Genomic DNA, 17,289 nt, shown 5'->3' with positions numbered 1-17,289 from the left:
CCTTTGTTTCTCAATCCTCCGTGTCCCCCTCACATTCCGCTTTTCAAATCCCAAGTACATTTTATATCTTACAAAGTTTAATTCAGACCGAACACAAATTAACTTTATATTACATATCACATTTTTAACATTTTTAATAAACTTTTCTACCTTCTGCATTCTACTATATTACTAACAATACTTTTTTTTTTTTTTTTTTTTTTTTTTTTTACATTTTAGAATTATGTTAAGCTATCCTCAAATTTGCTATAGTCATCCCATTCTCCTTGTGATATCTAACAGTATTTTTGGTGGACAGCATTTTCTTTCTTTAATTTTATCTCAAATTTTTCTAAAGCTTCTGCTGCTTTATTAGCTTCTTTCTTTTCCTCTAATTTCATTATTTTGGACATCTTAGGGGTCTGGCCAGTTTTTCCAACAGCGAGTTCGGGATCTGTGGGCAAGGCTGCAATCTGCATGCCTTGCACCACAGAGTGGATCAGTCGAATGAGTCAAGGTATTAAACAAGGCAGAAATATTATTCCAGCAACGGAACATAATACAAAAAATGCTACTTTTTTCCACCAGCCACCTTGTCCAAGCAACTGGTCCCACCAAGAGGCCTGGAGGATAGAATTCCATTTCTGCACAGGTACATGGGCTACCTTTTTAATCTCTGCTGCTAGGTCCCTGATGGTCTCCCCATAGTCGTCTGTTTCTATACAGCATTCTGATTCATTGAATTTCCCACAAACTCCCCCTTCTTCTGCCAACAGGTAATCTAAGGCTCTTCGATTTTGATATATGAATGCCCTCATCTGGGAGTGTTGTCTGGCCAGCAGCTCTAGGGCATCTGAGGTATGATTCGAAACAATCTCTACCACAGCTTGGAGTCTTATCAGTCTATTTAATAGATTGATAGGAGTTCTGTAACCCCAACTTCCATCATTTGCCCAGGTTGCAGGACCATAATATTCTATAATTCTCTCCACTGGCCATTCCTCCTCTTCCCATCTCTGGTCTCCGCCTGCCATAGGAAGTTCCTTTTTTAATCCCCTTTTCTGTCTATTTAGTGTTTCATACAGAGGGGCACCCAATAAATTGCTTTCTGCCCTTGGTAATGTAAAGAAAAGAGGCCGAATCATTCCTAGGGCACAGGACCCTTTCCACTTTCTGGGTAATTTGCTACAGGCTTTCTTTCCACATATCCAATATATACCATCAGGTGCTCTCCATCTCACATTCACTTTTTCTGGTTCTTTCCAATATTCTCTCAGACCTTCCAGGGACTGGTAAGGGTTAGCTCCGGAAACCTTATGCCAACATAACCCAATTGAATCAAGCCATTCACAGGTTTCTTTTTTCTCCTGGCTCCAGTACCCAGCTGGGGTTTCTGGTTGCCAAATCTTGGTTTTGTCACTTGAATTTACACCTAAGGTGGGTGTACAGGGGGTATATCCTACCAATTCATTATATTCTCTGCCTTCCCTGCTTATACAGATAGTTCCAATCATTCTTTCATCTAATATCCACCCTTCTGGTCTTTGGATAGTTTTTGAGATGTGGGCATTATCCCACTTTAAAAGTTGTTCTGTGTGGTGGTGCAGAACTGTTTTATTAGGTTTTTATAAGAAGTTTATGTTATGGTTCATTTCACTGTATCCCCAATTCTGTATCCCTTTTGTGTTGTCTGTATAATAAGTTGTTTTGCGCCAGTCCTCCCACTCCTCACCTGACTTGTAACATCCCCTCTGCCCCAACCCCCCTCTCTGGGGCAGCTTGTCTATCACTTTGAGGAGCCCTCCCAGGTTGCGAAATCTCAGGGAGAGGGCTTCAGGTGATAGGCCCCCTGGGGGAAATTCCTTTAGCTCTGGATTTTAGTGGTCCGAGGCTTGGGGGTGGGCACACCTTGTTACCCCCTGAATCCCCCGATTTATTGTCTTGTTGTATCCTCCCTTGAACCCCTCCCCTGCTTATAAGCAGGGGGGAGGGAGATTCAAACTCTCTCAGCCTCTCAGCCGCTCAGCTCTCAGCTCGGAGCTCTGAGCCTCTCTGCTCCTCAGCTCTTGAGCTAATAAACATCTTTTAACCTGCAAAGCTGAGAGCCAGCCTTTTTCTCTTCTGCTGCTGTTGGCTGTCACGACACTATTGGTCCAGCTGCTGAGAAGCCGACCAGCAGGTAAATAGCCTGCGTGCCCATCTGAACTGGGACCTTCTGTGGCTGTGTTGACTCGAGCTAGCTGGAGGTCATCTCCCGCCCGGTGCGGGACGGAACCAGACACAGTTCTGGAGCTAAACTTTCACCTTTCCATGGCCACTTCTCTGCTGACTTGAGCCCTCCACAAATCCAGCAATTGGATAGACCTAACTGTTGCAATTTCTTGCATTAGGTCTATAAATAGGTTCTGATTAGGGGAAGGTAGTCCCCAATCACTGTATTGCTTTTCCAAGTGTTCATAATGTTCACTTAGAGTTTTTAACCTTTCTTGTTCCACCCTTTTCTTTCTTGCTTCTGATTCTTGCCTTTTCAGTTCCTGAGCTATCAATTCCGTTTTACTTTCTGGATCTAATCCTTCCTCATTCTTTGAAAAACAAAAAGTTTTATTGAATTGTAAACATATTCTATCATCATCACTCCTATGAGATCAAGTATGATAGGTTCGTTGTCTAGTGAAGTCTCTTTTTCATGTTTCAAATTCTTTCCTACCCAGTACATTTTTCCACCCATGCTGCACATTTCTAATTGACCTTTTTTCATAACATAATTTGTTAACCTGGTAATATGCTACGAAAGTAGATTTCATTTTTCCTCCTAACCACACTGTTCGGTTACATTGGCTACATATGGGGATGGTTGGCATCTGTCCAGTCTCCCGTTTGTGCATTGCATGGGAGGATGCCTTTTTCCCCTTGAATATAGGCTCAGACCGCCCGTCTCTAGGTATTGCTTTCGGGTTGTGGCAAATCACCCCCTCTTCCAATTTACATAAATTGTATCGAGTGCTGTTGAAAACACAATACCCATTCTCCTTACCTGGCTGACAGTTATACTGAGCTTGGAATTTTATAACTTTGGTGGCAATTTTCCCTTTCAGGCATTGCTCACATTCATTCGTGGGGTTCAGCCTCAGCAGATCTTTGGGATGCAACCCTCCCACCTGGCACATGACTAGGCTCAGGACCATCAGGATTTACCATCGGTATACTCCTCTGCCTCTGCCTTCGCCCGCGGGGTAGCAGCCTGCAGTGAGGTAAACCATCTTCTTGGCAGCAGGAGTATTCTTCAGGGGTCCTAGTGCTGGTCCGAACCGCAAACCTCCTCTTAAAAATGCCCCACCTCGATAGCTTGACAGTGTCAGCTCTGCAGGGTACGTTATTGGTCCTCAGGCACTCGATTGCAAGGACCTCAGCCTGTGCATCCAAATTTCCCCTTATACCTTTTTTGTATAGTAAGTACCACTCTGGAGAATCTAACTCCAGTAAACCTGCCAAGTAGCAAGCACTAGAAGATGGATAGTCTCCTCCTCTTTTTCAAAACACTTGGTACACAAGCCCTTAGGTCTGTATCCTCCTTTACAGTGGGCCACCCAGATTTGTTCACACAAAAGACATTTGAAGTGAATAAATGGGAAACATTCACAGTCCTTTTCCTTGCAACTTATCTGGTCTTCTTCTGTCATTTACGGTGGCGCTGTAACTTGATCTTTAAGTCTCCAGGAGAAGAGGACACTTTCCACACCGGGGTGTAGTCCTGAGGCTCGATCTTTTTCACTCGGGATGCGTGAGTCCAACCTTTTTCTGCTGTTCTAATAGCTGTATCTGTAGTGGGGAGGACAAGAAAAGGACCTTCCCAATGAGGTGTCAGCGGGACTTCCCTCCAGGTTTTGATTAACACCTCGTCTCCAGGTTGTATTTTGTGTATAGCAAACCCTAAAGGGTTGCTCTGAGTTATCAGGCCATGCTTTCGCAAGTCCTGCAGTTTCTTATTTATAGCTATTAGGTAAGGATGAATCTGGCTGTCTTCTATTTGGGGATGCCCTACTGGCATCCCGTGTTTGTAAGGCATTCCATATAACATTTCAAATTATGACAGCCCAGTTTCGGAGTGTGGCATAGTTCTGATGTTTAAAAGTGCTAAAGGACGACACCTTACCCAGGACATTTTTGTTTCTAACATTAGTTTTGATAGCTGGGCTTTTAATATTTGATTCATTCTCTCTACCTGTCCTGAGCTTTGTGGGTGCCACGGGGTGTGATACTGCCATTGAATTCTTAAAGCCTCTGCTGTTTGTCTTATGATTTTTGAGGTAAAATGGGTCCCCTGGTCTGAATCTATATGATCTACTATTCCATATCAGGGTATAACCTCTTCTAGGAAAATTTTTGATACTGCCTGAGCTGTAGCCCTGGCACTGGGGAAAGCTTCAACCCAGTGAGTTAACTTATCGATTATTACTAATAAGAATTTATATCTTCCTACCTTTGGTAATTCAGTGAAATCCACCTGGATCCTTTCAAACGGATGATAGGCTATGAGGCGTCCTCCCAAGGCAATTTGTTTTGATCTGGCCTGATTAACTTTTTGGCAGATCATACACCCATGCACCTCTTGCTTTGCTAATTCATAAATTCCTTTACACTCAAAGAATTTTAAAAATTGATCTGTGAGGGCTTGAGCCCCCCAGTGAGTCTGCTGGTGCAATCTCTTTAAGATCTTTCTAGCATAGTCCTTGGGTAGTAGTTCTCTCCCATCAGGCAGCTTCCACCTCCCTTCCTCTAGTCTTCCTCCTGTTTTCTCATACCCCTCAATTTCTCCTTTGGAAGGACATGGGGGATACTCCTGAGTCTCATTTTCCCCAACCTGAGGTATACTTATCGTGAGTAATGCTGCTCTTTTTGCTTCCTTGTCTGCTAGGTTATTTCCCCTAATTTGAAATTGCATCCCTACCTGGTGTCCCTTTACATACACGATGGAGATTTCTTTGGGCTCTCTAATAGCCTCCAGAATTTGTTTTATTATTTCCCCATGAGCTAACCCTCGTCCCTGAGTGTTAATTAAACCCTTTTCTTCCCAATTTTTCCCAAAGGTATGAGCTACCCCAAAAGCATACTTTGAATCTGTAAATATAGTACCTTTGTTTCCTTTTAACCTCTTTAATGCCCATAATACTGCATATAATTCACAAGCATGTGCTGACCAACTAGCATTCAGAGGACCTGACTCCACTACCTTTCCTGACTTACCATCTACTATCGCATATCCTGACTTTCTCTTCCCCTCTACAACTCTGGCTGACCCATCCACAAACCATTTCTCTCCATCTTCAAATTCTTCTTCTTCCAAATCTGGCCTTATCTTTGTCTGAAGTGCTATTATCTCTGCACAGCTGTGAGCAGGTTTCTCTAATGTTTCACCAAACAGAAACTGGGCTGGGTTCTGAGCAGTGGTGGTTCTTAATTCCATCCTGGGTGAATGAATCAAAATAGCTTCATACTTTAGGAGCCGAGCATCTGTGAGCCATTTGTCAGCCTTCTGCTGTAAAATGTTCCTCACATTATGAGGGGTATATACTACTAATGGGGATCCAAATGTCACCTTTTTTGCTTCCTCTACTAATAGTGCAACTGCCACAATTGCTTGTAAGCAAGTAGGCCACCCTTTGCTTACAGGATCCAGGAGCTTAGACAGGTATCCCACAGGTTTCCTATTTCCTGCCCAGTCCCGAGTTAGAACACCATAAGCAGTATGATTGCTAACATCCACAAATAACTGAAACTGTCTTTTCACATCAGGGAGGCTTAACACTGGAGCAGTTACCAGTGTTTCTTTTAGTATTTTGAATGCCTGTTCATCTTGTTCTGTCCATTTCAATCTATCAGTTTTTAGTTTCTCATACAGGAATTTTACCTTTTCACTATACCCTTCAATCCACTGTCTGCAGTACCCCAAAAGTCCCAATACTTGCCTAAATTCCCTTTTTGTTTGTGGAGAAGGTAAGGCAATGCTACTTGCCACCCTCTCAGGGTCCAGTTTCTTTTTCCCTTTGGAAATCCAGTGTCCCAAATACTTCACCTATGATTCTGCGAATTGCAATTTTGATTTAGAAACTTTCAATCCCTTGTTTCCCAGGAAATTTAATAATGCTATAGTGCTTTCTCTTACCTCCTCCTCTTTTAGTCCTGCTACCAACAAATCATCAACATATTGTAATAATTTGGTCCCTCTGATGGGCACAAATTGACTCAATTGCTCGAGGGCTTGCCCAAACAAATGTGGAGAATCCACAAACCCCTGAGGAAGGGAAGTCCATTTGAATTGTTGTTTTCTATTTGTCTCAGGATCTTCCCACTGAAAGGCAAAATAATCCCTACTTTCCTCAGCTAGAGGACAAGTCCAAAAGGCATCCTTCAGATCTATTACACTGTACCAAACATCTTCTGGGGAAATTAGGTTCAGAAGAGTGTATGGGTTTGCAACCACTGGAAATCGGGTCTTAGTTCTTTCATTTATAGCTCAAAGATCTTGAACCAACCTGTAACTCCCATCTGCCTTCTTTACTGCTAGGATGGGAGTGTTGTGCCTCAACATACATGGTTCCAATGTTCCTTTTTTTACTAGGTTGTCTATCACTGGTTTTAACCCTTTTCTCCCCTCCATAGAAATAGGATATTGTTTAATTCTAATTGGGTCCTCCGGTCTTTCTATTTCTATTTTTATAGGGTCTATATCCAGTCTTCCTGCTTTCTCTAATGAAAACCATACTTTACGATCAATTTTGTTCTCATCTTTGGTAGTCAATTTGTATAAACTTACTATTAATTGTGAATCCTTTACAGCTAAATTTATTCCTAGAGCTATAATCATATCTCTTCCTAATAAATTGTAGTCTGCTTCTTCTACTAATAACAGATTCCCTAGGCAAATTTTGTTTTCAGATTCTATTTCTACATCTCTGATACAGGTACTTTGAAAGGATCCCCCTTTGCACCTATTACCATCATTTTTTCATCACTTTTAAAGCATCTCAATGGTAATTTCTGCACTGTACTTTTTTCTGCTCCCGTATCTACCAAAAAGGTTACTACTTGTTTTTGGGGACCCACCTTTAACTTTATCAAGGGCTCGTTCGATGTCCTGGTCCCTAAAATAAAAAGCCCCTGACATCCCTAATCTTCTTGAAAAATCTTTTCATCCCTTATCCTTATTTTACAATCCTTTCTAAGGTGTCCTTTCTTTTTACAATAAAAACACTCTGAGAGTTCCCTTTGAGTGTCTCTGCTCTTTCTGGGAAGAACACGTTGTCTTCTCTGAGTATTATAGTCCTGCTTTGTTCTTACTGCAGCTTGAGAACATTCTTGCTTCTGAACTTCTTTGACAGCTGTAACCAGTATTCTTGTCTGTATTTTCTGGTTCTCCTCATCCCTTCTCATATAAACTTTCTGAGCTTCTCTCAATAATTCTTGTAATCCTTTTTCCTGCCAGTTATCTATTTTCTCAAGATTTCTCCTTATGTCCTCCCATGATTTTGCCTCAAATTGAGTTTTCAAGAGCACTTCCCCGATAGGGGAATTTGGGTCCATCCCTGAGTATATCTGCAGGCTTTTTCGTAGTCTATCTAGCCATTCTGTTGGGGTCTCATCTTTCTTTTGGCATTCTCCAAACACCCTACTAATATTTTGCCCCCTTGGCACTGCTTCTCGTATGCCTTGGATTTTAATGTGCCTTAAGTCTATCATATTTCGCCTACCTTCTTCTGATTGAGCATTCCATCCTGGATTTTGGCTGGGCCATTTCTGTTCGCCTGATGCCCCCTGGGGGTTTCGGAGTTCCCAATCCCGAATGCCAGCCTGTCTTATCATGTCCCCTTCTTCATTATTAAATAATGACCTCAATATAGAGGTTAAATCGTCAAAAGTAAAAATACTATTGCCTAAAAATTCATCTAACCTATCTGCAACTCCAAATGGATCATCCATCAGTCGACCCATTTCTTTCTTAAAAGCTCTTACATCCCTGGTATTAATCGGCACATTCACATAACCAATAATTCCAGGTGCCGTTGGTACCTTCCTTAAGGGAAAGAGATTTTGCTTTTTTTTCTTCATTTTCGGTATTTTCCTCATTTACTTTCTGAGTCTTATGTTTCGTTCTGCTGGCTGGGGGTGAGCCTGCTGTAACTTGTTTTCTGGTTTCTATGGGGTGTGGGGCCAGCCGAGGCTGCGGCAAGGGCGGGGAAACGAACGTCTGTGCCGGAGAAGGTCCCGGGGGTTGCACATAGGCTTGTGGGAACCGTAGTCCCGGGGGTCGCGGGGGCGAAATCTCAAGGGGGTGAGGTAACAGAAGTAGGTCTTGTGGGGAAGTCGGTGGGGAGGGCAAAATGGGATTCTGCACCGACGGGATTTCTAGAGTTTGCGGTACGAGTGGGGGTGGTAATTGTGAAGGGGGGTGCGAATCCTGTAAGAGAATCGCATAGGGGGCTTGTGCCGGTAAGGGCTGAAGCACAAGCCCCGGTGGGGCGGATGAAGGGACCTGGGCTTGGACGGGCATACGATACTGGGGTGGGAGATAATCTAGGGGTCCCAGGTGTCCCTCCGGGACGCACTTTCCTTTCTTGCCTTTATGGGGAACAATCCTATCTTTGATTCTTCCCATAGTCTGGCATAATCCTTTTCCTCTTCATCCTTAGATTTCTTTTCATTTACATGATTGCTTAAAGCTCTGCAGGTCTGTTGAGGGTTAAGTAGAATTTTTTCCCCCTCCCAAGTTGCTAGGAGACTAAATGCTGAGTGCTTAACCTGGACAAAAGAAGCTGATAACTTAGTTTGGGGGAGGGAGAAAAGCTCCCGGAGAGAGCTGAGGGTGGGGGGGGGGCTCGCGGCTCTCTTCTTCCGGGGGGAACACGGATCGGGCCACTGCTGGCTGCTGGAGTCCATGGGTAACGGAGGGGTCTGGCCCTGGGAATTCTACCATCTGTTAGAGCACCCAGGAATTCGGAGTTTTCTTCGCTGTCCTGCTGGATTTTGGGTGAGTCCGGGTCCAGCCGCTGCAGCTTCTCCAGCACTGCCAACTCTGCCTGCCGAGGACACCCCCTGCCTGCGGAGGACAGTCCGCCACGCCCGGCTTCCAGCCATCAGCGCCGGAGCTTCCACCGTTTGCCCTCGGGGTTCTTGGTTCTGTTCTACTATTGTTATAATTGCTGTTGGGTTGTTTTTGTCTGTCCTGTTATATTTACTAGTAAAAGACTGTTATTCCTTTTCCCCATAGCTCTGACTGAAAAGTTTTTGTTTTTTTTTAATCTTCCAAAATATAATAACACGGAGAGAAGGATTTGAATTCCTCATTTCCTGGAGAGGCCTGCCTCTCCTTAGCAGACACCTGTCTTTTCAAACCAAGACAAGGTCCATTTCTCAGAAGTACCAAATTTGGGCCAGATTACATGATTCCTTATTTCCTTACCTCCCCAAACTTTGATACAATAATATATCATTTTTTCCTTGGACCTTTTTCTCCTTTCAGGACAATTCTCCCAGTGTTCTAACATCCTTCCCAGTGGACTGTCTCATGGAATTTCCAGAATGCCACTCTCCTCTTCTAACACGTGTTTTCCCTGTGTCTTTTTCTGGGGTTTGCTCTTTTTCTGTCCCATCTTTTCTTAGATTTCGAAATTCACTTACCTTTTAGAGATTCTGCATTGTGTTTTTCCCTTGGCTACCTGAACCAAGTTAAGTTCCTTACTTGAACTTCTTAATTTAAGTGGGGTCTAAATTACCAGACTACTCACCTCTTCAGTGAACTGAACTGTGGGTTTTCAGCCGGTAATGAGCTCTCTCTCTTTTTCTCTCTCCTCCTCCCCATTTTGGACTTCACCGAGTCCTAAGCCAAAAGGTTTACCAGTTCCCGAACTCCAAAGAATGTCCCTTCCCTTTTGACTTTCCATGATCAATCCTCTGAACTCCTCGAGTTTCGGGCTTTACTCATGAGATGAGTTTTACCCTGTTGCAGACACTTCCCCCTTGGCCTACCACGTCCCTTGTGGGAGAGTGGAACTGCGACCATGGGGTCCACTCTCACTCTGTGATAATATCACGTCTCACTCACACTCTCAATCACACCTACTCAACCCGCAATACTTACAGTTCCTTTTTCTTGCGTGGGCACTTCGTGCACGTAGAATTTTACTTGTAAATAACTGCCATGGCTCCTGAAGACTTCCTAGTCTTCCTCTGAGTTCTCCGAGAACTCTTGAATCTGACCCCCCCTCTTTTATTGTGGCTGTGGCCTAAAGTGGTTCATGATACAATTGGTTCCATGGGGTCTCCCAATCAGTCAGGCCGCTGAAATCAGCGGGGCGCCCCCTGAATAGATGGGATCCCGTAGCACAGAAGTTGTATCCGAGTCACGGCACCAACTGTTATGGACAAAAGAGTAGCCAATTTAATACAAAGTCATTTTATTTTGCCATTTTAAAGATAATAACAGTCTGAAATAGCCACAATAAAAGAGACAACCTCGATCCTGGGTGATCGAAGTTGGGTGAACGTAGAGACGATCACGAATGAACCAGTTCTCCCCCGTTCATGATTGTCTAGATCCAGTGGTTAGGTTTTATACAGATTTTCTCCCCTGAGGCAGTTTTATTGTTAGTTCGTATCTGCAACACATATTCATGTGTTTTCTTTCTCTGGCCACTTGGTCCTGAATGCTTCTTCCCGGCAGAGGTGGATGCCTGAATGAGGTTCTGAGAAATCGGTATTCGAATGCTGATGGTGACATTTCTGAGTCTTCCTCTTCTAGATTGATATAATGTGTTAATCACGGGAGGAGGCAGGTGGCTCTTCCTTGATGGATGGGACATCTCTGGCTTGGCCATTCCTTTTGGTTGCTAATCTGGGCTTTGCCCTGCTATTGTCTGGAGTCTCTACAATTGCAAATCAGTCTTGGCAAACAGGAGGGTTTTCACATCTTGGTGGACACCCTCTGCTTGTAATACAGTTTATAGATTATAACATATAGAACATGAATTTATCACAAAAGCAATCTATTACAATGAGCAACCACTTTTTCCCATTTCTGATCATCTTTTCTATGTTCATCACCCTTTCTTAATACTGGGCACTGGTTTTTCCAGTGACCAAATTTCTTGCAAAATGCACATTGATCTTTTCTTAGTCAGGGTGGTCCTTGTTTTGGTGGACTTTGCCCACGTTTTCCATTTTCTCTCTCTTTTACTACTGCTACTAATTTCTTCATTCCCTGTTTATTCTAAATTCTGGCTGTTTGGACCCTGGATCTTCTGGAGTTTTTACCTGATGTCTTCTGTAGACTGTCCTAAAAATCCGAATGAAATGCTTCTCAGTCTCTGTTAAGGCATCAAGTAGCAGCTGCAGGTCTGCCCAATCAGGTGAATGTTGCTTAATCATAAACTTCATTTTCTTGGCAACCCCTATCGGATCACTTTGATAGCCCTTAGCAATCCTTTCCCAAATTTCTAAATCAATTGAGGAAAAGGGAACTTTAATCAGTTTTGTTTCCCCATCAGAGGTTATTGCTTGTCTTAGAGGTGCTTGTATGACCTCTCTGGTTTGTTTTCGGGTCCTTGATGCTATAGGTCCTTGTGGGGGAAGCTTAGGACCCGGTGGGAGGGGTTCAGGTTCATCCCACTCACTGTCACTGCTAGGCAGTAGTAGATAAAATTTGGATGGTTCCCTGGGTTCAGGAGTGGGTGGAGAAACCCCTACCTCAATTGCTGTCCTCCGAAGGAAGATGAAGCTAAAGATGAAGTGGGGAGATTAGAGTCGATGATGGTTCTGAATTTGCGTCCCCCACCCCCTTCCTCTTTTCCTGCCTTCTAGGGGGTGCTTTAAGTATGTTTATTCACTCTAGGAAACCACACAATGCAGTCAGGCAGTCTACCTAAATTGCTGGTAGCTAATCACTTATCAGACTAGGTCCTCTGTTATGCCTTGCTCTGGATATGTTGTTATTAAAATATGTTTAAAAATTGCAAGCGACCTTCCATATACAGTAGCCAGTGTGCAGCTGAGAGCCAAGCGTATCTCTTGCTGTGCTGTAACCAAAAGATAGATGGGAACCTAGCAAAGTATCAGCCGAGTTACAGCAAAAATCTCGTGATTCCACACTGTACTAAGAGCTGTACAAATTACGGTTATAGCCCGTTCTAAGGCTTTTTGGATTGCTGACCACCCTTTGATCTAAGATGTTACAGAACAGGGAGTGGGTTATTTTAATTCCATATCTTAGCACCAAAAATCTCCCAGCTACCTCCGCCAGTGCTGGGAGGCGGAGCACAAGCTCTGGGCTCTCCTCTCTCTGCACACAATGAAAGCTACTAGACCGGGTTTTCCTTTACTCGCAGAGACTCAGCTCCAAAGACCAACAGTTTTAAGCTCGCATGACCCCAGACACACTTAACCAGAAGTTTTAACAAGGTCTCACCGAAAATCCTACTGATTTTGGCCGGGACACCACACACAAATCCCTCCATGAGAAGGAGATTGGGGGGGTAACCCTGATCCCATGCTGCCTCTCCACTCCTCTGTGGTTAGGGACTACACCACCAGGACTTTAAAATATTACGACACACTCTAGCAACTGCAAGCCTCACAAACAAGCAAAAATATATTTTCTTAACTAAAACACTCACTCGCTAAAAACATCTTAGGGTTTTACAGGGAGTTAAGAGACGAGGCCCGAGGCTGCAGAGCCTGGATTGCCCTGCGGTTACCAGGGAAACAAATCACACACCCCCCCCCCCCTCATTGTTGGGGCTGGCTAGGGTTTCAAACCTCTTTACACTGCTTGCTCTTTTTAACTACAAAGATAAACAATTTTCACCTACACAAATCCCTCTTTCGCCTAACAAAATGTCAGCAAAATCTTGTTGCTAAAAGCAAATGCTGTCTAGGGTTTCAAACCTCTTTACACTGCTTGCTCTTTTTAACTACAAAGATAAACAATTTTCACCTACACAAATCCCTCTTTCGCCTAACAAAATGTCAGCAAAATCTTGTTGCTAAAAGCACATGCTGTCTAGACACACACAGCTTAATTCTCTCCAGCACACAATCTGCATACAATAAAAACACTTTAAATCCTTCAGCTCCCTTAAACAGAGGTATCCCTCTGCTGATCAGGCAGGGAATTCAAAAGGCTTTTACAGCTTCAAGCTTGCAAAACTCCTAAAAACACTTATACAGGTTACTAACACACTCCAAAATCACACAAATCAAAACGCTTACAACACAAACTCTCACAGACCACGATACATACGGTGCACCAATAATTATTCCACAACCTGAACACACAAACACACAAAACCATGAGACCACAAAACACGGATCCGTTCACACTACTCGCACATGGCACATGCAGGGTCACTATTGGGATTTTCCGCAACCCACAACAGGACCCTTTGCATCCCAAAACGGGCTAGCCACTCGGATTATGGATTGTCAAGGTACCTTTAAACCACAAACTCAAACCGGAGCCACTGCTGCTCCTAATACACAACAACAAAACCGGTTATTTCACTGCCGCCGCTGCCCCTTCACGGGACACGGACTACTAAGGCACATTTAAACTACAAGTGGAAACAACAAAGACCGGTTGCTGCTGTCCCCACTACGGGACACAGACTACCAAACCATTGACACCAGGCTCCTCAGAGCTGTCACAACTTTTACAAACAAACCCAAGAGGCGTATGTTGTGCACAGGACGTCTCTCAATGTCTTACCAACCGCCTATACCAAGGTACCACTTTTCAAATATAAACATACCTTTTGTCCGTAGTTCCAGCAGGTTCTGGTCTTTCTCCGGGTAGTCAGCAGGACCACAGGAGCCCTCTTCCCAGAAAATTCCGGGTGGGCGCCCAGAGGGGTCCTGGACCCCACAGGCCCCATGGCCGGAGAGAGCAGTCTCCTGCCTGGCTCGCCAAAATTACTTATTAAAGAAATATGGGTATTGATCTAATATCGATACCCAACTGTGACAGACAAAACTCTCTAACAGTTTAAAGTTAGAAAGTGTATGTTTATTACGGCCGGGCGGGATATTTCCCTAATTCGCACTGCGAAATTCACAGGTAATTACAAAGTCTTTTATTTACAAAAGTGTTGAATACCCAAAATACATATTCATACTCCTGTCACCTCCCATTCCTCGCTTCGTATGCTAATTGGCAAAAAGGCTATTAAGCATGCATAGTTTGTTTCTTAAAATGAGTCGGGGAGGGGTCACCAAAAATGAGGAAGTAAGATGAGTCTTCCTTGTCCTGACCTTTCTAGCTTTTCAATGCATTTGTGACAAATGAATCCTTGGTACAACTTATAGTTTCCTGTGTTCAATGGGTCCTTTAAGCAGGAAATCTGCAGCTATCTTATGTCCTATTTACCACATTTTGTTTTTCGTTACAAGCACAGCTACATAAACATAAAGCTGACAAGCAATGAGTTACTAAATCTGGGATAGCTTATCTAAGATCCGGCTTCTGTTAACTGTGAACAAAGCTTACCTATCTACTTCAGCTAATTCAGCAACTTATTATCGTAACTTTCCTAAAAGTCCTTAATTCTTCAAAATTAATGTCTCATTATCATAGAGGCATTATCAGTTTTTTTCTAATTGACTTAGCAGTGTACTAATTGTCAGAGCTTGCCAGCAATTGGTTTTGCCACGCACAGAGGAAGTGGCTAGCTGCTCCTCACAGAGAATCACTTCTGTGGCTAACATTTTCCCTCTTCCCCACAAATTGTAGCTATGTAATGTTTAACTAAGACAAACAATTTTAAGAATATATGCTCAGCAGTTATAGTGGTAATTAACAAATGCATATGCGTGTTTTAACTAGCCTGTGATAAGTTCTTTTGTTGTTTGATTTCCAAAGGGGCTGGGAATAGTAAGTCATCAAAATCTTCAGCGATGCCTCCAGGACTTCCAATGTATTTGGATCTAGTGTACATTCCCAACCACAGCAATAGAAAGCATGTTGATGTTGAGTTTTTCAAGAGGGTGCGGTCATCCTACTATGTGGTGAGCGGGAACAATTCTGCAGCTGAGGAGCCAAGCAGGGCTGTTCTGGACTCCCTGCTGGAGGGCAAGGCCCAGTGGGACAGTAATATGCTGGTAGGCTCTTCACTAGTATTTCTGCCTTGAAATATAATCTCTGTAAAGCAACTACAGGAAGCCAGAGTGCCTCTGGAGTGGGCAGCAGCTGCTGGAGACAGGCGTTCCCAGCTTGGACGCCTTGTTTCACCAGTGATGTGAGAGGACACCCAAGTGAGGGACAGAGCTGCACCATGCTCAAATACTTCTCCATTTCTTACCCTTCTTACCTGTCTCTGGAAAATAAAACGGTTGGGAACTGATTTACAGGGTCATTTGCCTACTTGATCTTGTTGCTATACCATATATGATCCAAGTTTGGAAACCTTGCAGGTTTTAAGTAGGAAAGAAAAGTGAATGTTTCATGTTTTATACTGTTAATGCATACACATGGAAACTTCATGTGCCTTTCCAACATGATAAATAAGTAAACAAAACATTTGGCCGTTATCTGAAGAGCTATAGGTGCAGACTACAGACTGCTGTTCTCTGGAAAGTTGCATCTCAGTACCTTAAGGAACCAAGGTTCTATTCTGATAAACTGCTTCTTCTCTGTCATTTTGTTATCTACATATTTATTTATTTTCTTTTATCTGATCCACTCTTTCCAAAAGGGAATCATAATTGTTGGCTTGGATTTCTTAAAAAGACATTTTTCTTATCAGTTGCTTCTGTTGTCCATTTCTCAGGAGTTCTCCTCTTTTGTGCTCCAGGTGACCTTAATCCCAACCCATGACTCAGAAGTGATGAGAGAATGGTACCAAGACACCCATGAGAAACAGCAGGACCTCAACATCATGGTTTTGGCAAGCAGCAGCACTGTTGTTATGCAAGATTAATCTTTTCCTGCATGCAAGATTGAACTGTAAGAACCAGACCATGCACTGCAAGATTTACTTTTTGCCCAGAAATTCTTCAATTTGAAAACACCTTTTCTAAAATTCCAACCCATCTATTTCAACTGCTGAACTGTATACCTGCAAAATGCTATACCCTATCACAGTGATGTAAATCACAAAAAATTTTGTCTTTGCTGATTGCTAAGGAAAATAACAGCATTCCCATAATAAGGTCAAAATTACTGTGAAAATACAGATCCAGTTTCATCTTCACTGAATGTTTGAAAGCTATGTACTAGCAACTCCAAGTGACTTATGCCAGGTAGAGTCATTTGCCCTCTAAAGAATTACAAAGAGAGAAAAAGAGAGAAAAAGAGAGAAAGGGTTAGGAGGAGAAAGTAATAAATAATTAGATCTCCAGTAGTCTCATGGCAACAGTTGTATTGCTTACTGCAGTTTATGCACTCATATGAAAAGGAGGTTTGAAATTTGTATCAATCTGAGCTATTTCAAAGGAGGTCCTTACTTTACAGAATTAAGTTAGCTGCAAAATAAGAAGCAGAATGTGGCTAGGAAGTGATGTATAACCTAAATGCTCATTATCAGTTTTCCACTTTAATTTGAACCCTGCATACTGACATCCCATAACAATCATAGGCCAAATATGCATGTAGTCTGAACCTCATTGTGAATTCTAAAAGCTTTACTTCAACATGCAAAATTGTTGATCTAAGGCATGCTCCCAGTAAAAATCCACTCACTCCAGTCAGAACTGACCAGTACACATGCTTAAACACCCATGTCCACTGTCAATTAACTAAAACAAAATACCAAAGTAGTTGGGAGTACATACAGTTGTTGTAATGCATTAATTGGGTTTATATTTCATCGGATTTGTAATGTTTTTTCTATGTATCATGTGATCTGTCCTTGCCCAGCAGTGCCCATCCCCCACACTGAAATGTAACCCAACCCTGTTCCCCTCCCACTTCTCCCTTATTGGGTGGTGTCTTGTCCCTGCCTCTGGGCCCTGCCCCCTGGGGAAAAAGGCCCCGACAGGGGGGTGGCGAGCCGTCGGGACGGGCTCCAGCCAAGCAGGGCAGGACTCGAGAATAAAAGCTGTAATATCCCACCCGGTGAGAGAGAGCAGACTCTTTTACTTTTGCCATTGGCGGTCGTCTAGTCTCGTGGGGTACTACAACATACAGTAGACAATTTGTCTTAGAAAGTGACTTGAATATACAAAGAAACTTGATGCATTTATTTTTTAATGTTGAGACAGCAAATTTATAAAACATCTGTGTAGTATCATAGTTGCGCCAGTAAAGAAGTGTGAGTGTGCATGAAG

At 43.1% G+C, this 17,289-nt stretch overlaps 1 protein-coding gene across 1 annotated transcript in view; it reads left to right on the top strand.

Annotated features, from left to right (window-relative positions):
- The window catches only part of LOC120764945 (microtubule-associated protein 1B-like), a 103,553-nt gene extending 87,582 nt beyond the window's left edge, over nt 1–15,971 (top strand). The window contains 2 exon segments of the mRNA XM_040089120.2: nt 14,885–15,123; nt 15,816–15,971. Of these exon segments, the coding sequence (XP_039945054.1) occupies nt 14,885–15,123; nt 15,816–15,971 (395 nt within the window).
- The last annotated feature ends 1,318 nt before the right edge of the window (nt 15,972–17,289 follow it).

This window comes from Hirundo rustica, chromosome W, assembly GCF_015227805.2.
Source record: "Hirundo rustica isolate bHirRus1 chromosome W, bHirRus1.pri.v3, whole genome shotgun sequence".
NCBI lineage: Eukaryota > Metazoa > Chordata > Aves > Passeriformes > Hirundinidae > Hirundo > Hirundo rustica.
This window is presented reverse-complemented; position numbering and strand designations above follow the sequence as displayed.